The 22,500-nt window shown below is 25.7% G+C and overlaps 11 protein-coding genes across 11 annotated transcripts in view; 4 read left to right on the forward strand and 7 right to left on the reverse strand.

Annotated features, from left to right (window-relative positions):
• Positions 1-300: 300 nt before the first annotated feature.
• Positions 301-2,253, forward strand: DDB_G0285325 (hypothetical protein; the record flags this gene model as incomplete). The annotated part of the gene is made up of 1 exon (XM_633146.1): positions 301-2,253. The coding sequence occupies one exon, from the start codon at positions 301-303 to the stop codon at positions 2,251-2,253; it is 1,953 nt and encodes a 650-aa protein (XP_638238.1).
• A 541-nt stretch (positions 2,254-2,794) lies between these two features.
• Positions 2,795-2,935, reverse strand: DDB_G0285327 (hypothetical protein; the record flags this gene model as incomplete). Its single annotated transcript, XM_633147.1, has 1 exon — positions 2,795-2,935. One exon carries the CDS (start codon positions 2,933-2,935, stop codon positions 2,795-2,797), a length of 141 nt encoding a protein of 46 aa, XP_638239.1.
• A 740-nt stretch (positions 2,936-3,675) lies between these two features.
• On the reverse strand, positions 3,676-5,172 carry DDB_G0285329 (nucleotide binding protein 1-like protein; the record flags this gene model as incomplete). The annotated part of the gene is made up of 1 exon (XM_633148.1): positions 3,676-5,172. One exon carries the CDS (start codon positions 5,170-5,172, stop codon positions 3,676-3,678), a length of 1,497 nt encoding a protein of 498 aa, XP_638240.1.
• A 260-nt stretch (positions 5,173-5,432) lies between these two features.
• DDB_G0285331 (hypothetical protein) lies at positions 5,433-6,747 on the forward strand (the record flags this gene model as incomplete). The annotated part of the gene is made up of 3 exons (XM_633149.1): positions 5,433-6,188; positions 6,285-6,368; positions 6,451-6,747. 3 exons carry the CDS (start codon positions 5,433-5,435, stop codon positions 6,745-6,747), a joined length of 1,137 nt encoding a protein of 378 aa, XP_638241.1.
• A 381-nt stretch (positions 6,748-7,128) lies between these two features.
• DDB_G0285333 (hypothetical protein) lies at positions 7,129-8,268 on the reverse strand (the record flags this gene model as incomplete). Its single annotated transcript, XM_633150.1, has 3 exons — positions 7,129-7,221; positions 7,273-7,747; positions 7,991-8,268. The coding sequence occupies 3 exons, from the start codon at positions 8,266-8,268 to the stop codon at positions 7,129-7,131; spliced, it is 846 nt and encodes a 281-aa protein (XP_638242.1).
• Positions 8,269-8,501: 233 nt separating this feature from the next.
• DDB_G0285335 (hypothetical protein) lies at positions 8,502-10,268 on the reverse strand (the record flags this gene model as incomplete). The annotated part of the gene is made up of 1 exon (XM_633151.1): positions 8,502-10,268. The coding sequence occupies one exon, from the start codon at positions 10,266-10,268 to the stop codon at positions 8,502-8,504; it is 1,767 nt and encodes a 588-aa protein (XP_638243.1).
• Positions 10,269-10,407: 139 nt separating this feature from the next.
• On the reverse strand, positions 10,408-11,523 carry DDB_G0285337 (hypothetical protein; the record flags this gene model as incomplete). Its single annotated transcript, XM_633152.1, has 1 exon — positions 10,408-11,523. One exon carries the CDS (start codon positions 11,521-11,523, stop codon positions 10,408-10,410), a length of 1,116 nt encoding a protein of 371 aa, XP_638244.1.
• Positions 11,524-12,603: 1,080 nt separating this feature from the next.
• Positions 12,604-14,511, forward strand: mipp1 (multiple inositol polyphosphate phosphatase; the record flags this gene model as incomplete). The annotated part of the gene is made up of 1 exon (XM_633153.1): positions 12,604-14,511. One exon carries the CDS (start codon positions 12,604-12,606, stop codon positions 14,509-14,511), a length of 1,908 nt encoding a protein of 635 aa, XP_638245.1.
• A 572-nt stretch (positions 14,512-15,083) lies between these two features.
• Positions 15,084-16,757, forward strand: DDB_G0285341 (hypothetical protein; the record flags this gene model as incomplete). Its single annotated transcript, XM_633154.1, has 2 exons — positions 15,084-16,209; positions 16,300-16,757. The coding sequence occupies 2 exons, from the start codon at positions 15,084-15,086 to the stop codon at positions 16,755-16,757; spliced, it is 1,584 nt and encodes a 527-aa protein (XP_638246.1).
• A 224-nt stretch (positions 16,758-16,981) lies between these two features.
• DDB_G0285389 (prefoldin alpha subunit family protein) lies at positions 16,982-17,697 on the reverse strand (the record flags this gene model as incomplete). Its single annotated transcript, XM_633155.1, has 3 exons — positions 16,982-17,183; positions 17,325-17,426; positions 17,516-17,697. 3 exons carry the CDS (start codon positions 17,695-17,697, stop codon positions 16,982-16,984), a joined length of 486 nt encoding a protein of 161 aa, XP_638247.1.
• A 664-nt stretch (positions 17,698-18,361) lies between these two features.
• xacC (RhoGEF domain-containing protein) overlaps positions 18,362-22,500 on the reverse strand; it is a gene marked incomplete at both ends in the record, with an annotated part of 4,251 nt that continues 112 nt past the window's right edge. Inside the window, 2 exons of the mRNA XM_633156.1 lie at positions 18,362-21,424; positions 21,542-22,500. The exon at positions 21,542-22,500 is cut by the window's right edge and continues 112 nt beyond it. Of these exons, the coding sequence (XP_638248.1) occupies positions 18,362-21,424; positions 21,542-22,500 (4,022 nt within the window). The remainder of the gene's footprint in view (positions 21,425-21,541) is intronic.

Raw genomic sequence — 22,500 nt, forward strand, 5'->3', positions numbered from 1 at the left:
TGGCCCAGTAATTGAAGCCATCAGAATTTCAAATAACCTAATGGATATGGACCAACTAAATAAAAGACCCACCTTCTCAAGAACGATACACAACACAAACAATAACCTCACAAGAATCTTGGAAAGGAGACTAGACAGAATATACCTTAACAATAGCATAATCAACTACAGCCAATTATACTTAAGGAACCTAATCCCCCCAAAAATTAACAACATACCTCTATCAGATCACAACTTCCTATCAACCACCTTCACTCTACCCAACATACAGATGAACATGCGCAGATGGAGATTAAAAAAATGAACGAATTAATCAACTATTGTAATGATAAAAGAATAAACGGAATAATTACGCTATATGATTTCGAAAAAGCTTTTGACTCGATCTCACACGGTTCAATACTCAGATCACTACAACACATCAACATTCCAACCAATATAATCAACCTGATAATGAATCTACTCACCAAATCTGAAGCAAGAATTGAAATTAATGGTAGAACTACTATACCCTTTGAGATCAAAAGAGGAGTTAAACAAGGAGATCCACTATCACCCACCCTGTTCGTCCTTGTAATAGAGGCTTTAGCTAGAAAAATTTTACAAGATGACCGAATTACTGGCCTTCCTCTAAACAACAGCAACCACAGAGAGAAATTCCAAAGCTTTGCAGACGACTCGGCTTCAATGGTCCCAGACTCTCAACAACTTGAATTAGTACTACAACACTTCAATTCATTTTGCAAAGCCACTTCCTCAAAACTAAACATCGACAAATCTTCATCAATTCTTATAGGCAACCCAGACATAACCAACCAAAGAATTCCAATATCTACAAATCTAGAAAGATACTTGGGATACTTCTTCACAGGCAAAGGGATAACAAGAAAAATGCCAGAAATATTAAACACAATAAGATCATCCTTAGTACTATGGAAAACCACTGACTCAACAATCAAAACCAAAACCAACATCCTCAAAGCATTCGCACTCTCTAAGTTAACCTACTATTCATATGTAGAGAACTTTAAGGAAGAGGAATTAAACCAAATCAATAAATTAGTCGAATGGTTTTTATCGGCACCAAACAACAAAAATGCTAGTGGATTTCAAGTTATTAATTTAATGAGAACCAAAAGAGCAAGATACCCACTAAAAGTAGGGGGCTGGAACATTTGGAATATAGAATTGAGACAACTGGCGCAGAAACTTTGGATCATAAACCAGTTCATCCTAGCACTAGAAACCAAACAAACAAACTCATCTCATCACAAAAGCTGGGAATATCAGATCCAAAAAAACAAATTCACATCCAGATACCTAAAAGAAAACTTAGACGAATGGAACAAAATAAGAATAAAAAAAGCAATCTTCAACAATAATCTCACATCCATAAAAAACGAAAATGGACAACCACATTCACTGGCAGAATGGTATACCACAATTCAAGACCAAAATCCAACCATCCCTAAAACGGAATTCCAATCATCTCTAAACTTAAGAGGCTACAGCTATAATCAACTCTTCAACAACATACTGAAGATAAAAGACCCTAAAACAAGAGACACAATGTTTAGATTCCATGCCAGATGCCTTCCAATAAACTACCTTCACAACAAACAATGCCCACTCTGCAAAGAAGATATGAGCAAAGACCCATACGGTCACCTGTTCTTCTCATGCAAGAAAACAAAACAATTCATAAAAATAAATAAACTCAAAAATTTCATCTATATTACCACAGGCAAAGGTAAAAACTGGCACCATACAAGAATTAGGCAAAATAACAATTTCATTAATAGAATAACTCCAAAATTATCACCGACAGCCAAAAAAGATCAAGAAGTGAATGCAGATTACGCCAACCACAGATTCCACAAAGAATACTTTGAATGGAACTATAAAGCAATAGACTATGATCTAACCAGATCATTCGCATATAGAAACCTAATGGCCCTTATCCTCCACAATATTTGGATTTGGATTTGCAATCAAATATACAGTGAAGATCCTTTAACAGATGAATCACTATCATACAGCTCCCTTCTAAAGAAATGGCACAAATTGGCCACTCTAGAATACATCAAAAAAGCAAAAGATCTGAAAAACTTATCAGCAAAAGACCATAATAACTTCAAAGACCCTAAGATCCTTCTCACTTCAACGATCAAGCTAAGAAAAACAACAGCTAATTACTATTGTATTCCAGAATCATCTCTCCCAAATATTATATCTTTTGTTCAATTCATATGATTAAAATAACCCTTCAGCTTAAATGATAAGCCTTTAAATAAATATTAAATAAAACTCGTATTAACACAGATGGACATATATCAATCTTGTTAATCCAATATTAAAAAAAAAAAAAAAAATAGTAAAAAAAAATCTTACTGGTTAGCACTTAAGCCTCCGTGACTTTGGTTAGAATCTTGGTCTGCCCGCGAATTAATGTGGTCAAAAAATAAACACACTGGATATTACTCGGATAGAATTTCGGAATTTATCTATCAATAAAAACCTTTAACAATAAAATTAATTCAAAGTTGATCATCAAACTATTTATAGAATAGAATATATCCAATTGTTTAATAAAGGAGACATATATTATGAAATATCAATTGAATTATTATTATATTACAAAAGACTAGTTAATTTAATTAAAGACAAAGAAGTTATTAAACACAAGAAATTCTTGAACTCAACTAATAATATTATTCTATTTGAAGGAGAAACATATATTAATCCACAAGAAGATTTAACTTTTTATTTAAATAATAAGTTAATTACTGCTCTCTTAATAGTTGGAATTGGAAATATTTTCGATTATTGGTAATGCAACTGATGGTTGGTATGTTATTGGATCTTCTTCATTTTTACTATACTCCCCTGAAACTTTTGGTACTGGAAGCATTGTGGTTGTTGGTACTGGAAGCATTGAGGATTATGGCATTAAATCATTATCTTCTCTATTATTACTATTATCCTCTGACATTATTATTATTATTATGATTTGGTGACTACCAAATCGTATTGTATTATTTATAGATAAAACTATTAAAATTTATAAATCGGCGACCCTTTGACCTATATTTTTTATTGTTGTATATGTATCTTGCTCTTTTTGAATTAGAAGAATTGGCAAAAAAACAATAAAATTATTAAATTTAATTATTAAACCCCTTTTACATTTAAACCAAATAATAAAATTTAATAAATTTATTAAAACCCTTTTTTACACTTTAAATTAAATAAATTGATATTTATGAGATTAAATAAAATTTATGATAAATAATAAAATATTTTTGATAAACAGTATGTTACTAAATAAATAAATATACTTATGAATTTAAACTATTTAGAGAATTTGTTGTGTTTAAAAACTAAGGGTGGTTGGGTGTAAAAATTTCCGCAATTAGGTTGAGAAAAGTAATTTTATGTTGCGCTGGGTTGTCCCTCTCTTTTTTTTTTTTTTTTCTTTAATTATTTTATTTTCTACAAGACTCCCCTTATTAAAAACATTTTATAATAAAAAAAAATATTTACTATATACCAAAAAAAAAATATTCCAGTATTCTATTTTTATAACTATATTTTACTTGGATCGCGAAACAAAAAAAAAAATAAAATAAAATAAAATAAAATAAAATAAAATAAAATAAAATAAAAAATAAGATTTTAAAGTTTTTTTTTATTTTCAATTATTATTTGATCAATTTTATCAATAATTGAATGAATTGCTAAAGTACCAGGAGTATTTGGATGATCACAAATTGAACAAACCCCATTTTCAGCTGATTTACCTAAATTTGTATCTATTGGAATTTTGCCAAGGAATGGAATATTAAATTGTTCTGCCAACTTTTTACCACCATCAGATTTGAAAATTTCTGTTACTTCATCACAACATGGACATACAAAACCAGATAAATTTTCAATGATACCTATGATTGGTACATTTAATTGACGACATAATGAAATCTCTTTTTTTACAGTATCACAAGAGAGATCTTGTGGAGTGGTGACCAATACTGCACCATCGGGATTACAAGATTTTAGAGAATTGATAATGGAGAGATGTTCATCACTTGTGCCTGGTGGCGTATCGATGATGAGATAATCTTGTTTACCCCAAAATGTATCTTTAAGGAATCTACGAATCATTGTGGTCTTTCTTGGACCTTTCCAAATTACAGGTGCATCAGGGGTACCCAATAAAAAACCAACAGACATGACTTTAATATCATGATTTGCTTGTTGCACCTTTGGTGGAATCCAACCATACTCTGAATTTATAATTTGCAATTTATCAACACCCATTAGCTTTGGAATTGACGGACCGCAAATATCAACATCTAATACAGATACTTTGGTGGTGTTATTATTTCTCTTTGAAAAACCATATGATAACAAGGATGAAACTGTTGATTTACCAACACCACCCTTTGATGACATTACCAATATCTTATTTTTAATAACTTTCATTCTAATTTCAATACTCTTTTTATCAGGATTATCAGCTTGTGATTTACATGCATTTTGACCTGGACAACTTGAACAAATTGCTTCTGATCCTGCTAATGGTGTATCTGAAGGACATCCAACTGATGCTTTAATAATATTACCTTCAATTATTGTTGCACCACTTGATAAAATATTTGAATCATCTTTTATTTGTTTATTTGTTGTTGTTGTTGTTGTCGTTGATTCTGATTTACAACATGATGATGATCCACTTTTTTCACTACCTCCACAACAACCTGATTTTTGTTTTTCTTCAACTTTATTATTATTATTACTACTACAACATGAAGATGATGATTTATTTTCATTTCCTCCACAACAACTTGATTTTTGTTTTTCTTCAAATTTATTATTATTACCACTACAACATGATGATGATGATTTACTTTCACCACCACTACAACAACTTGATTTTTGTTTTTCTTCAACTTTATTACTACTACTACAACATGATGATGATGATGATGATTTATTTTCACCAGCACTGCAACAAGTGGATTTTGGCTTTAATGATGATGTTATTGTTTGAGAATCATCAGAATCTTGTTGTATTATAATTGAAGTTGTTTTTTTTGGTGGTTGAACAACAACTTTTTTAAAATTATTGCCAATATCTTCTAAATTATCACTACCATTTCCACAACCTGACATTTTTATTTTTATATTTGTTTAATATTAATTTTCTTACTTTTTTTTAAATGTTTTTATTTTTTTTTTTTAAAAAAAAAAAAATCTGGTCAGTTTTTTTTTTTTTCACACTAACCAGATATTAATATTAAAAAAAAAAAAATAAAAAAAAAATAAAATAAAAATGAAAAAAAATTAAATTTCATTATTTTCATTTAAAAAAAAAACAATTGTAAAATCAGGTCGCCTCGGTTCTGAACCATATGAAAAATAAGATAAACCATATGGATAGAAATAGAGAAAGAGAAAGAGACAGAGATAGGGATATCATAGATAGAAATAGTGAAAAAGACAGAGACAGAGATAGAGATAGAGACAGAGATAGATATTTTGAAAAGGATTTAAAAAGAGATAGATCTCCACCTAGAAATTACAATTCAAATAACTACAAATCATTTAAACAAGATAAACCATATGATAGATATAGTGATAGGGATAAAGATAAAGATAGATATGCTAATAGATATAATGAAGACAGAAACTTTGATAGATATAATAATAATTTGAAAAATAGAGATGATTTTCATAATAAAGATTATAAATCTTATGAAGTATCTAGTGATAGTAAATCATTTTCCAGAGAATATGATAAATTACCCAGAGATACTAATTTCAACAATAAAGAAGATAATTACAACGAAAAATCTAAACATCTATTACAAGATAAAAACTATAAAAATCAAAAACCAATCTCCAATCATACACTCGATTTAAAAAGAGATAGAAATGGTTTAAATAATAATAATAATAATAATAATAATAATAATAATAATAATAATAATAATAATAATAATAATAATAATAATAATAATAATAATAATAATAATAATAATAATAATAATAATTATAATAATAAAAGTAATTGTAATGATAAATTTTCATTTAAAGAACGAATTTCAACTAGTGCCGAATATAGAAAAAAAGATTCATTTAATAATAAAAAAAGTTTTACTAATGGAAAATTTAACAAGTCTTCAAGGGTATGTTTTTTTTTTTTTTTTATGTTTTTTGGTAGTTATTTTATTATATTAACTTTTTTTTAAAAAAAAAAAAAAAAAAAAAAAAATTATAACCAGGATGGTAAAAATCGATATTCAAATAGCTACCAAAACAAAGATTCAAATAAATCATTAATTTGGAAACATGATAAATTTGTACCTGTAATTATTGAAATAATTTTTGATAAAAAAAAAAAAAAAAATAATAAAATAATAATACTAATTTAATATCAACATAAATTAGGATGAAAATAATAAACCATTAAGTAAAAATAGTGGTAATGAAGAATACTTAAATAATAAAGAAACATACAATTGTAAAATTAACGATAAAAATCAAAACAAAACTAATTATAATAGTGATAGTGATAATGATAATGCTGACCATAGTTATGATCATCATGATGATGAAGGTGTCGATGATGATTATTATAATTGTAAAAGGAAAAGATCAAATTATAATGGGTTCAGTGGGAATGAATATCAGAGAAAAAGTATTAATCATGTAGAAGAAGATGAAATAGAAGAGGGTGAAATATAAAATTAAATAAATGTAACAATAATACACTATTTTTTTATTTTTTTTTTTATTTATTTTATTGTATTAATAATGTTTTTAAAAGTAATTCAATCTTTTATTTTATTTTATTTTTTCTTTGTTGAATTCCTCCTTGAGTTTTTTTTATTATTTTTTTATTATTTTTGTTCTTTATCGATCTATAACTAATGAATGCGTATATTAGTAAGATAATTCAACTGCAATTTCTCTTTAGAATTTCTTATTAATTATTGAATGAAAAAAAAAAAAATCAAATTTCGTAAAGACCAAACTGCATCTCTTTTGTTTTTTTATTTATTTATTTTTTTCCTTATTTCCAAAACCAAACTATCAAAATATCCTCTATTTTAATATATCGATTGATTAATTAAATAACACAAAGAATAAAAGTAAAAGACCCAATGCAAACATTAATCTTGAAACAAATATTGACTCTTCGCTTGTCATTGAATTTCTCTAAAAAAAAAAAAAAAAAATGAATTAGTTAATTTGAATGAACAATAATACCATAATAAATAATAAACTACTACTACTAACATTATTACTATTGCTATTACTATTGCTACTATTGCTACTACTATTACTATTACTACTACTACTATTGTTATTATTATTATTATTATTATTATTATTATTTCCATAAAAATGAATACCAAATAAACCAGGGAATAAACCAAAACCAGCAGAGAATGAAACTCCACTATTACCTATATTTCCATTTACTCCACTACCAAAAGGGGAATTAAAAAAATCATTAAAACCTCCACTACCTCCACCATTATAGTCACCTCTACCTCTTGGTCTTGCTTGTTCAGGTCTACCAGGTGGTCTTTGCGGTATAGATTGTGATTTCTTTCTTGGATCTTCACCTGATCCACCACGACCATAAATTGGTATAAGTTTCTCTTTAGTTATTGGTGCTTTACATACTGGACATTGTTGACTTGAATTATGTTGTAACCATTGAAATATACATGTCCAACTGAGTTGTTTAAATTTTATTTTTAATTATAATTAATAATAAAATAAAAAAAAAAGAAATAATAATAATAATAATAATAATAATAATAATAATAATAATAATAATAATAATAATAATAATAATAATAATAATAATAATAATAATAATAATAATAATAATAATGTTAGTAAATTACTCCTAACCTCCCCTAAACTCTCCTCTCTCTCTTTTTATTTTATTTTTTATTTTTAGAGTGTTTCTTACCAAAATAAATGGCCACACTGAGTTACAACAGGTTCTGATACATCATCAAAACAAATATTACATTCAAATGGTGAACTTTGTTGTTGTTGTTGTTGTTGCTGTTGTTGTGAGGATGACGATTGTTCAGACCCATCATTATTATTACTACTTGAAGTTGTAGTTGTGGTTGTAGTTGTAGTTGTTCTATTATTTAAGTTATTATTATTATTGTTGTTATCCTCATAATCATCTTGTTCAATTGTTGGTTTTATATCACTTTGAGAATTATTCCCTGACATAGTTGTTAATGATATTTCTTTTTAAATTCCTTCATTAAAAAATAAAAAAAATAATAAGAAAAGATAAAAAAAAAAAAAATAATAGAAAAAAAAAATAAAAAATTTTAAAAAAAAAAAAAAAAAAAAAAATGACGTGTAATCAAAAAAAAAATAAAAAAACTTGAAAATTTAATAATATTTATTTTGGTTAAATGTTGATCGATTGGTTATTATAATTATTAATATGATTATTATTATTTTAAAGCACTTGATAAAACTAAATTCTCTTTATATTCAATGAATGATATATCTTTTAAATTTACAATACAAAATTGTAATGGAACAGAGATTGGGTCACCACCACCACTTCCATTTCCAGTTGGTAAAACGATTGAATTTGAATTTAAACGAGCGATATCATTCATTGATGGAATTGGAACACCAAATTTAGAAATGGATAAAAAGAAATCAGGTATACCTGGATTAGTTCTTTTAAAACTTTGAGTTGGTTTATAAACATCATAATCTATTTTAAATTGATTTGGATTAATATTAACTTTTTGATACTCTTTATCATCCAATAATGATTTAACTTTAAAAATTTGTAATTTCCTATTAATTGAATTCAAATGTGATCCTTCATAAATATCTTGTGGTAAATTCATTAATGATTGATTATTATTATTTTTATTATTATTATTATGTAATTTTATTCTTTTATTCTTTTTATTTTGTTTATTATCATTATCATTATCATTACTATTATTATTATTCTCTTCTTCTTTTTCATCTTCTTCTAAATCAACAATATTATATTTATCAAATATTGATTTATTTGATTTATAAACTGATTGAATTAATTGATCTCTATCTTGTTTTTGTGATAAAATGAATTTACTGTTTGAAGAATTTTCAAATTCTGGTTTTACATAATCTTCTGGTTTTTTGATTTCAATAAATGGTTTAAATCCTTTTAAATCCGTATAAACATTTAATACTTCTGGTATGAAATTTCTACTCTTTATAGTATTTAAATTGGTTTTTATTTTCATTATTTCATTTGTATTATCAATACTACAATCATCATTATTATTATTATTATTATTATTATTATTATTATTATTATTATTATTATTATTATTATTATTATTATTATTATTATTATTATTATTATTATTATTATTATTATTATTATTATTATTATTATTAAATTTAATAACTTTAATTAATTCTGAAGTTGGTAAAATTTTAAAATTAAAATTTGATAAAATATTATTATTGGTTATTGTATTTGCTGTTTTTATAGTTGCTGTGGCTGTTGATGCCGATGTTGATGTTGATGTTGAATAAGATTTATTATTTTGATCATGTCTAATTAAAATATAACCTAATTTCTTTAAATAACAATATGCAGTATATTTATAAATTGGAAATGGTGATGGTGATGGAATTTCAAATAGTTTGAAAGATTCTTGAACTGATAGTGGTAATTGATTAATGTATAGTTCAACTATACCTAAATCTTGAAAATAAATTGCCTCTTCAATATGTAAATAAAGTTTTGATCCAATTTGTTGACCAACTGAATCAAATTGTTTACCTTTTCTAAGAGTGATTTCAAATTTCTTTAAGTTTGAATCCCAATGACCATAAGACATTGAATTTTTTGATGTTGATTTTCCATGTAATTCTAATATCGTTTTATACTGTTCAAATACTGGTTGTTTATCTTCAAAATCATCATCTTCTTCATCTTCAATTTGTTCTTCTTCTTTATTATTATTATTACCACCATTATGATTTCTACTTTTATTTTTTATTGAATTTGATAAAATACTATTATTATTATCATTATCAACAATTTTCTTTCCAACTTTTTTTCTAATTAAACCATTCTTTTGAAAATATTTTCTTAATTCACTTGAATCATCTTCTTCTATTTCATCATCATTATTATTATTATTATTATTTTTATTATTTTTATCTATATTTCTTTTTTCTTTTTTATTATTTGTATGCATTGTTTGAAAAAAAAAAAAAAAAATGAAAAAAATAAAAAAAAAAATGAAACAAAAAAAAAAAAAAATGAAAAACAAAAAAAAAAAAAAAAAAAAAACCTGGATAAATTTTTGGAAGTAATTATTTAAAATGTTTTAATTTTCAAAACCAGCCGCAGCATGTCCTTGAAACTTTCCTTATTGTTGGTTTATTTATATTGTGAACTTTAGTTTTTTGAGGTATATCTGAATATTTTTCACGATATGATTTAATTAAAAAGTCACTATTATTTAATAAATTATTATTATTATTTTTATCATTATTATTATCATTACTATTATTAGATTCAAAATAATCTAAATTTTCAAAATTTTTACTTTGGTTAAAATTTGGTTTACCATCTGGTGAAGATCCAAAACCAAATTCTTGATATTTAAAAACTTGTTTAGGATTTTGTGGTGTTTGTATTGGTTGTGATATTTGTAATTTTTCTGGTGTTGTTTCTATTGTTGATATTTTTTGTTGTATTTCTTTTTCTTTTTCTTGTTTTTCTTTTTCTTGTTGTTGTTGTTTTTCAATCTCTAATTGATTATTAAAATCTAATAATGCTTTAAAAAAGTCATAACCATGTTTTTCTAAAAAAGTTTCAATTTTTGGTTGATCTGTACATTTCGATTTCTTTATGAATCTATTTATTAAATTATTTTTTAAAATTTCTAAAACTTCTTTATTATTAAAGATATCTTGTGGTTGTTGTCTAGTTTGATTTTGTTTTTTTGGTATTAATAGAATGGTTTTAGAGATTGTACTACAACTATCAATTGATCTAATTTTATTAATTGATTTAATCTCTTGAATTAAACAATTGTAACGAATTGATAAACCTTGTAATGTATCATTTGGAAATACAATGTGTTCAAATAATTGATCTTGTTCAAATTCTTCATTCTCCTCATTATTATCATCAAATTCTGATGATGTACTTAATCCAATACTGTAACTTGAATTTACTGATAAAAAACTTGAATATAAATTTTCAATTGATCTGTCAACTGAATTTGTACTATTTATAGAATCACCACTACTACCACTGATACTTTCAATACCACTACCACCACCACTATTATTTAACCCACCCCAATTATTTTTATAATTTCCACAACTGTGTGTTTTTTCACAATTTTTACAAAATTTATTATTGCAACATTGTGAATGGGATAAATCTTCAAACCACTGATTGCATTCTTTGCAACTTGCCAAATCATCAATTAAGCTCATTTTATTCTATTATTATTATTATAATAAAAAAAAAAAAAAATGATTGTTGATATTTTCAAAAAAAAAATAAAAAAAAAATTTTTTGTTTCGTAGGAAATGTCAAAAATAAAAAAAAAAATCTTTTTTATTTGCTTTTTTTTATTTTATTATTTTTTTTATTAATTTGTTTTTTAAATATTTATTTTTTTTTTTTTTTTTTTTTTTTTTTTTTTTTTTTTTTTTTTTTTTTTTTTTTTTTTTTTTTTTTTTTTATTTTCTGTCCTCTTTAAGTTTAAACTTACCTTGTTAGAAACCCTTCAAATCTTTTATTTTTTTTTATTTTTTTATTTTTTTTAGATTTTTTCAAAAAAAAAAATTAAAAAAAAAAAAAAAAATAATAATTTTAAAAAAAAATAAAAATTTTCAAAATACACACACAAAAATTCCATCTTAGATTAAAAAAAAAAAATAAGAAAAGAACCCCCATTGCACTTTTTTTTTTAAAAATTTTTATTTGTGTCAACATATATTACCCTATAAATAGTAATTGTTTTTTTATTTCTACTAAAAAAAAAATAACCAGGGTTAAATAGGATTGTAATACTAAACTATAATAATAATAATTGTTTTTTTTAATTTTTATTTTATTTTATTTTATTTTGTTTTTTTTTTTTTTTTTTTCAATCAAGAATTAATTTTCATTTTATTTAATTTTTAGTTGTTTTTAAAATCTTTAGATTTTTATATTAATATATGTTTTTTACAGAATAATTAACAATAAACACATCCTTTTTTAATTATAATAAATTTATTTATTTTATTTATTTTATTTTTTTATTTTTATTTATTTATTTATTTTTTTAATGTAACATTACTTTTTATTCAACTAAATTTTTATTATTAAAAACAAAACAAAACCAAAACACAAAAAAAAAAAAAAAAAATAAATAATAATAAAAAAAATAAAAAAATAAAAACAAAATTTATTATCACAAAATATTTTTCATTGCAATAAAACCCACAAATAATAATAATAAAAATAAAAAATAAAAAATAAATAAAAAATAATATTTTCCACACACACACACACACAAACCAACTATGATGGTAAAAATTAAAAATATTATAATATTATTTTGTATTTTTGGACTATTATCAAATGTTTCATCATTGTCATCGTCATCATCATCATCACAATCCAGTGATAACAATGGTAATTTAAGTCCAATTCAAGATTATGATCTTGAATTTCTTAGTAAACATTTAACAACAAAAACACCATATTGGATTTTAACTAAAAATGGTGACTCAAATAGTCAAGGAGATGGTAGTAGTGGTAATAGTAATAGTAATAGTAATAGTAATAGTAATAGTAATAGTAATAGTGATAGTAGTAATGAACCACCAGAACAATGTAAATTAATATCAATAGATTTTATAGCACGTCATGGATCGAGAATGCCAGTTTTAAATTCAATTGAAAAATTAAAAGAAATGACAACAAGTATATTAGAATATAAAGAACAAGTTAATCAAGGGTTTAATTGGATATTTAATTATAGTGTACCCTATCCAAGTGATATTGCTGGTAATTTAATATTACAAGGTCAATATGAACATTACAATATCTCAAAACGTCTATTGAAAAAGTATCCACTATTCTTTGAACCAATGAAATACAAACCACAATCCTATTCAATTACATCCACTGCCATATCACGTACTGGTATTAGTGCAAGTGCATTCTCCTATGGTTTATTACAAGGTACTGGTTCATTGGGAGTGGATGGATTTCAACCAGTTTTCATCGAAACCGCTAGTTTAGACCAAGATATCCTATTAAGATTCTTTGCAACTTGTAATCAATATGTAGATCAACTTAAAAACGGTACATTAATTAATAAGGATGAACAAACTAAATGGAATCAAATGGTATTTCCAAATATATCGAATGAAATCTCTGAACGTTTAGGGTTATCCGATATTTGGTTACCAACTAGTAATGTCATCTCTGATATATTCGAAGCTTGTGCCTATGAAATATCAATCAATAACATTAGTGATCATTGGTGTTCACTTCTAAGTAAACAAAATATCTTGGATTGGGAATATTCTCAAGATTTAAGTAATTATTGGTTAAAAAGTTATGGTCATGAAATTAATTATCAAATTGCTACACCACTTTTAAATGATATTTTATCTGGTTTTGATATTTATATTAATAATAATAATAATGGTAGTAGTAGTAGTAGTAGTAGTAGTAGTAGTAATAATGGTGATAATAGTGGTAGTAATGGAAGTAGTGGTAGTGGTAGTAGTACATCGACCTCATCAAATGATAATGGTAGTACCAATAATAATGATAATAAGGTAGAACCTACATCAATTTTAAGATTTGGACATGCTGAAACTATTATTCCCTTTATTAGTTTACTTGGATTATATAAGGATGAACAAAAGTTATTTGCAAATTCAAGCACTGAACAAATTGAAAATAGAAAGTTTAGAACTTCTGTTGTTTCTCCATATGCTTCAAATATTGCTATGTTTTTATTTGATTGTGGTAGTGCTGCTGATGGTTTTAAAATATTGGTTCAACATAACGAATTACCAGTATTGGTACCAGGTTGTGATGAAATCTATTGTGATTATCAACAATTTAAATCAATTTTTAAACAAGGTATTGATAATTTTAAATGGAATTCATATTGTAATATTAATGATGACGATAGTGGTAGTAGTGGTGGTGATAGTGGTAATGGTAATGGTAATGATTCTCATTCAAAGAAATCATCTTACTTTTTGGCAATATTCATTCCAATTACATTTTTAGTTGGTGGAACAATTGGTGGAATTTTTACCTATTTCTCTTATGAGAAAATAATGCAAGTTAAAAATAGAAAGAAACTTACTCAATATGGAAATGATGAATTTATTTCTTCTCCAAAATCAAAATCCTTTTCATTTAAACCAACTAAATTCGATTCAAGATCTCCATTGATCCAATAAACCTTGCTTTTAAATTAATTTTTTAAATTCTTTCGATGTAAAATAAATAAAAAAAATAAAAAAATAAAAATAAAAAATAAATTTTGTACATAATAAAAATAATTAATAAATGATCGATCAAAAAATATTCTTCATTCTAAAAAAAAAATAAAAAAATAAAAAAAATAAATTATTTTAAAAATTTTTTTTTTTTTTTTTTTTTTTTTTTCTAAAAAAATATTATTTTTGGAAAAAGAGAAAAGATAAGGTTCTCCTTTTTCGAGTTTTGTATATATTAACGTTTTTTATTTTTTGAAACTTAAAAAAAAAAAATTTCCAAACTTGGGATCGAACAAAAAAAATAGGTAAGGCTGAAAAAACAGGACAAATTTTTTTTTATTTTATTTTTTATTTATTTTTTAATTTATTTTATTTTATTTTATTTTTTTTCAATTTTTTTTTTTTTTTTTTTTTTTTTTTTTTTTTAATTTATTTTTTAATTTCCACACAAAAAAAAAAAATTAATAAAAATTTTAGTTTTTAAAAAAAAAAAAAAAATACAAATAGATATAATTTAATATTAAAAAACACCAATGAATAATCCTGAATTGTACAGTTTGATTCAAGAATTTCAAAATAATAGTGTTTCTGATATCAATAATAATAATAATACAACAGTGAATAAAAATTTAGAAGAAAGTAATATAGAGTCTGATTTTACATTTACATCACCCTCAACTACAACTACTACTACTACTACCACCACCACAAATAATAATAATAATAATAATAATAAAATGACATCAGATGATAACCAATCAAATTCTTTCTTATCTTCACCTGAAGATAATAATAATGACAATGGCACAACAATTGCAAATACAACATCTGCTATGGCTCCATCTTCTGACAATGAAGAAGTATCTCAATCACCACCATCAAATTCTACTACAACAATAACTACATACCTTAATGAAACAAACAAACCCTTAGCAGACTTTATACCAACCTATCCGCCATCAAATTCTTCTACAACAATAACTTCATTCCTTAAAGAAACAAACAGACCCTTAACAAACTTTCCACCAACCAATTCACCACCACCATTTAAATCAGCATTTATAAACAATGCCAACAACAACAACAATAATACTAACAATAGTGAACAATTTGCAATTTTAACTAAAAACTATCAAAAAATTGAAACCATGTTAACAGAAATTCTTTCTGTTGTTTCTTCAAGTCAACAAAAGATTACAACTTTAGAAACTGAAGTTAAATCATTAAAAGAACAATTAAAAGAACAACAACAAAAAGAACAACAACAACAACAACATCAACAACAAAAAGAGCAAGTACCTTCCCCACAAATTCAAACTCAACCACAACCTCAAATACAACCATTGCAACCTCAACCACAATATCAACCAATCAATCAAACACCATTGGCAAATCCAAATTTCCCACCATCATTTGGTAGCAATGATCAACAACAACAACAACAACAACAAGTATACACATTCCAGCCACCATTCCAAGCTAAAAATATTCCTTTCTCATATGGAGGTCAACCACCACCACAACAACCACCACAACAACCACCACAACAACAACAACCACAACAACCACCACAACAACAACAACAACAACCACAACAACCACAACAACAACAACAACAAAATAATTACACACAAAATAATGGTCAATTTATTAGAGATGGTGGGTATTAAAAAAAAAAAAAAATTATCAATTTAAAATGTAATACTAAAAATATTTTTTCTTTTTTTTCTTTTTTTAAAATATATTTAGCTCCACCAAGTTTCCAACAACAACAAGGAAAACAACCAATGCCACTCCCAACAAATAACAACTCTTATATTTCACAAATATATCCTGGCCAAGCACAACCACAACAACCTCAACAAGTACAACCACAACAAACAGTTCAAGTTCAACAACCAACAAGACCATTACAACAAACCTTACAACATCAACAACAACAACATCAACAAGCAATGCAACAAGCTCAATTACAACAACAACAAGCCTTGCAATCAAGACCTTCACCACCTCCACCAAACAATAATAGCGGTTCAGCATTACATTCTTGTCCAATGTGTTCAAATAAATATCCAGAATCTGAAATTAATAACCACGTAAATAGTCATTTTGATTCTGATTCTTCAAGTCAATCCAGACCACAACAACCACAACCTCAAACACAACAAAATAATCAAGGTTTCTATCCACAATTTCAAAGAAAGTAAATAGTAAAAGAGATTAACTAAAAGTCATTCCTTTTCTTATTAGGTTTTGGTATGATTGTATAATTCAAAAAAAAAAAAAAAAAAAAAAAAACCAATTCTTTAAATTTTTAATCTTCATCATCAAATAATAAATAAAAAACAATAGGGTTTTGTTTTATATATATATTTATAAAAAAAATAAAAAAATAAAAAAAAAGTTCATTTTTACAAAACTAATATTTCTTTTATTCTAAATGTTTTAATTCTTTAAGACCATTTTGTATTAAATCTATCTTTGTTTTAATCTGATTAATTTTCTTTGTTTGATTTTCAACCGTTTTGTTTAAAAATGTTTCTTTTTCATTAATAAATTTAATTGCCTCTTCTAATGTATATTTAACATGAATTCCTAACCCTATATCAACATATATATAACTTGTATCTTGTCTATAATAACAATAATAATAATAATAATAATAATAATAATAATAATAATAATAATAATAATAATAATAATAATAATAATGTTAGTTTTAAAAATATTAATATAAAAATATAATAAAATAAAATAAATTAATATAATCATACACTCTTGCTTTAACATAACATTCTGAACCTAAATTTATCATTGTTTTCATTGAATCCATTTTATTTTCAATTAATAATTCTATATTACTTTTTAACTCTAAACTAAATTAATTTATAAGTAATTGAAATTGGGGAAAATATTAATATTCAACCCTTTGAAATAGATTAATTATGGTTTTTAAACTACTTACTAATTTTCTAAATTTTCTAAAACTTTTTCTCTATCCTCTATAGATTTATTTAAATCAACATTTAATGTTTCATTTATAAAAGTTTCATAATATTTTATTGAATCTAATCTTTCTTTTAATAATTTTTCTTTTTCTATATCTTTTTGATTTTGATGAGTATGCGAATGTGAATGTGAAACCATTTTTAATTTTAATTAAGATATTTATTGTTACTATAAACGATTAAATGAAATAAAAAATAAAAAAAAAAAAAAAATAAAAATATTTTCATTTTTTTTTTTTTCATTTTATTTTTTTTTTTTATTGTTTTTTTTTATTTTATTATTTTTAAATAATGATCAAATTTTATTTATTTTTAATATATGAATTTAGTATATAAAAATAGATCACTCCTAAATTCACAAAATGAAGCTGAATTTAAACATTCTGTTTTTTTATAATCAAAAATTTTATTTTTAGAATTTAATTATTTATCATTCATTTTTTATAATTGTTTTTTTTATTTTGGTTGGGGAATATTTTATATAAAAAAATAAATTAATTTGATTTAATTGGTTTATAAAGTTTTATAAATTTCTTAAAAATAAAAAGTAAAAAAAAAAAGTGAAATATAAATAGAATTATGGAAAAAAAAGTGAAATATAAATAGAATATTTTTATTATTTGGAATTTAAAAAAATAAAATAATAATAATAAATTTAAATTTGTTTTATTATTACAATTTTTATTATTTTCTATTATTATTATTATTATTATTATTATTATTATTATTATTATTATTATTATTATTATTATTGATTTGTTTTTTTTTTTTTTTTTTCTTTACTTTTTTTTTTTCTTTTTTTTTTATTGTTGTGTTATACAATTTGAAATATGTTTAATCCAATCTTCAAGATCGGCTTGACTATTTGCACAAATTAAAAATTCTCTGTCTTCTTTGTCAGTTAAAGATCTAACAGCCATACAATTTGGTTTATAGTAAGAACGACTTACAACTACATTTGTTAATTGAATGATACCCTTTGGTTTCTTATCCTTTGAGGTTTTAAAGTAAAAGAGATAACCTTGTTTCAAAACGAACCAACGTTTAGTCCAATTTCTACGCATAGCACCTTTTTTAGTGAGATAACCTTGTTTAACAATTTCACCCAATTGAATTGTAATTGAGGCTTGTTTTGAACCAATTGAAAAACCTTCTTCATCATCACTATCTGATTCTTCATTAAATGTTTGTTTTGTCCATTCAACACTTGAATTACCAGAATAATAAGTATTATCACTTGATGGTAAAAATGAAGATCCATTTTTAACAGAGGATGAAGGTGATGATTCATTACTACCACCACCGCCACCACTATTATTGATACTACCACTACTTCCACCCAATGGTGATGGTGCACCAATTGGTGGACGAATTGGAAGTGGTTTATTTGGAATGACAGATTTACGTTTATCTTTATTTTGATCAGAGCAAGCTTCATAATATTGTTTTTCAATATCAGAAAAGATAGTTGAAAATCCTGTCATAAAGCATTCAATAACACCAAAAATTGAATTGAATGATGTACAATCCAAAGGTGAAGCATCCTTCTTACGAAGTAATAAAGTTGCAAAAACAATTGAAATATTATTTGGAGTCATTTTGTTGACAGCTGAATTTTCAGAGACTTTTGACAATAATTTCATTAAATAGAAAGTTGAGAATTTATTTTCAAATGGTAATTTCTCGACTACGGTTTTAATCATTGCTATTCTTTCATCCTTTGTTTCTAAATCGGCAATATCAACAAAGGTATCGAAATATTTGTAGGTAAGTAATGGTTCTGGTAAATTACGGACCCAAAGTTTAAGAATACCAGCCACTGCATGAATATCCATTTCATTGTAATCTAAATCGACACCAGTTTCAATCTCTTCTCTTGCCATATCTAGAGTTTTTTGATTTGCACTAAGACGGAAAATACCTTCTTCTGGTGGTGCATTATCATAGAGGTAATCGCATACTCTTTGAAGGAATGATGGAATTGGACGACCTTGTTCAAATGGTCTTTGCATAATTGCTTCTAATGGAATACCAAAGAGTTTATTTTGATTACATTTACTAATGGTTTTGGTGATAGTAGTGAACCATTCTTCTTTTTGTTGTTTAGTATCACAATAGAGTGTACAAGTTACGCCACCACTACAAAGAATTTGAAATGAATTTATATTTGATTGATCCATATCGGTGATATTTTTAATATCCATATTCTTTAAATCAAACTTACCAATAAATTTATACTTATTACCAGACGAGGAGGATGATGATGGTGTTTGTTGAGAACCAACACCTGATAACATACCTCTAGTTGCATCACCAAAATCAATTGGGAATAGAGCAGTTTGTTTCTTACAATATAATAGAATATCAGTTAATAGAATAAAGTAATATTGATATTGTTGTTGTTGAGTTTGACCTGGTTGAATTAAACCACCCATTGAAAGAGTACCCTCTTTAACCAAGAAACGACCCTCCTCTAAGAGACTACTATCAAAACCAGTCAATGATTGTTGAAGTTTACTTAGATGAATTAAATTTTGACTTTGTTTAACACATTCACTAATGGCTTGAACTTTTTCTAAAGCACCAGTGACATGTTTTAACTCGGTTTGATCGGATGGAGTGGCAGAACCATTTTGAATTTGCTGAGTGAATTGATCTTTCATATCATTTAAAAGCAATAGATAATTGGCAACTCTTGTCAATGGTAATGGAATGAGTGAATCCAAATCGGCACCATCAGATTTCTCTTCACAAGTTTTTAAAAAAGCTTGGAAATTCTTTGATTGTTTACATCTGCTAATTGTGAGTAATGCCTTTGAAAAGTTTGTGATATATACAGAGTAGAGTTGCATCATCTTTTGAGAGTTTTTAAAGAAAACTCCACCCAATGTTGGTGTATTTGGTTCACCCCAACCTTTGTAACAACTCTCCAACTCCTCTACGAATTTGGATTGACAAGAATAGAGTGGTTCAATATTACTAAAGATAGCGATTTCATCCTCTTTAAAGATCTTGCTAAACAAACGATCATCAGTACGTAAGCCAGCCAAATAAATGGTTACCAATGTATTTAAACCAGTTAGATATTGACGTTCAGCTGATAAGAATCTACGAAGACGTGTCTTTTTTAAATCTTCACCTGGCACCTCTCTATCCAATTCATCCATGAATAGTTTATCTTTTTGTCCACTCTTTTGAGAATTTAAATTCTTTTGTGCCTCAATTGATTTATCCAATTCAGCACGTCTACGAACTGCCTCTTTCTTGTAGGTTGTAATTGGTACTTGTAATTGATTCATTTGTGATGATAATGCCTTTACTGCTTGTTGCATATTCTCCATGTATTCAACCATTTGTTCCATAATCTCCACAGAGTTACTCTCATTTGCCAATTTAATGGTGGAGAGTGATTCTTGACCAACTTGATTCAAACGGCCACGAAGGAAATCTCTCTCTTGTTGAAGTTCTGCTTGTTTAACTAAATTTATACCTTTACCTTTGTTTGCATTTGTGTTTACTTTACCATCGATAGATTCATACATTGATTTTATCTTATCGAAATTCTTTCTTGATGTTCTAACCACTTTTATATCACGATTAATAAATTGATCGATTGTACCTTTTAATCCACTCATTGATTGAATATCCAATTGATCTCTAATCTCTTCATATTCCTTTTGGAAATCTCCAACTTTAAACATACATTGACCCATAACATTATCTGATTGTGATATTAACATTGTACCATAATTTTTAAATGTTTCTGCTAAACTACTACCTTCTCTACTACAAACTTGACTAGATTGTGATCTTTTATTAATTTTTGTATGAATATCTTTTAAATAATTAAAATTTTCTTCTGCAATCTAAATAAATATATATATATATATTGTATAATGTATAAATGTGTTAATAATAAATAATATATATATATTTATTTATATATATATTATTAAAAATAATTAATAATTTAATAATTATACTCTTGTTTGAGGATAAATTTCAGGTTGATCCAATGAGGCTAAACTAACAGCATCAGTTGAATTTCTAAAAGAATTATTACTTTGATTGGATGTTGATTGTTGTGTTGAATTTGAATCTTGTGATGGTGTTCTATTATGTGTTTGTTTAGCTGATGCAGTTGGTGAAAGTGGTGTTTGTGATTGTTGTGATGAAGTTGGTAATGGTGTTGGTGGAATTGATAAAGGTGGTGGTGGTGTTTGTAATGGTGTAACACCATAAACACTTTGTCTAATGATTGGTACTGGTGGTTGAGTTGTTGGTGGAACTGATAATGGTGGTGGTGGTGTTGATAATGGTGGTGGTGCTGATAATGGCACTGGTGGGGGTGGTTGTTGTTGTGTTGATATTAATGATGATCCACTTGTATTCATTGGAGAATGTTTAGGTCCTAACGGTGGTGGACCAGTTGGAATTGTACTGTTATTATTTATATTATTATTATTTAAATTTATTGGTGGTTGTGGTAATGATGAATTTGGTATTGAACCACCACTTGAATTAACTGGTGGTGGCTTCATTATTGGTGTATTTGGTAATGATCCACTACTTGAATTTACACCTGGTGGTTTCATATTTGGTGTTGGTGGTAATTTTGCCATAGTTTTAGCGACTGGTTGTGGTTGTTGATGTTGTGGTGGTAAACTAGTTTGACGAATTGGTGCTAATGGTGGTGGACCTCCTGTTGATGCATTTGTTGTTAGTAGTGGTGGTGGTGGTAATTGACCACCTATATTATTTGGTGGTGGTAATTGACCTATATTAGTTGGTGGTGGTGGTAATTGACCTATATTATTTGGTGGTGGTGGTGGTAATTGACCACCTAAATTAGTTGGTGGTGGTGGTAATTGACCACCCATATTGGTTGGTGGTGGTGGTGGTAATTGACCACCCATATTGGTTGGTGGTGGCAAACCATTGC

The sequence above is a fragment of the Dictyostelium discoideum genome (genome assembly GCF_000004695.1).
Source record: "Dictyostelium discoideum AX4 chromosome 4 chromosome, whole genome shotgun sequence".
NCBI lineage: Eukaryota > Evosea > Eumycetozoa > Dictyosteliales > Dictyosteliaceae > Dictyostelium > Dictyostelium discoideum.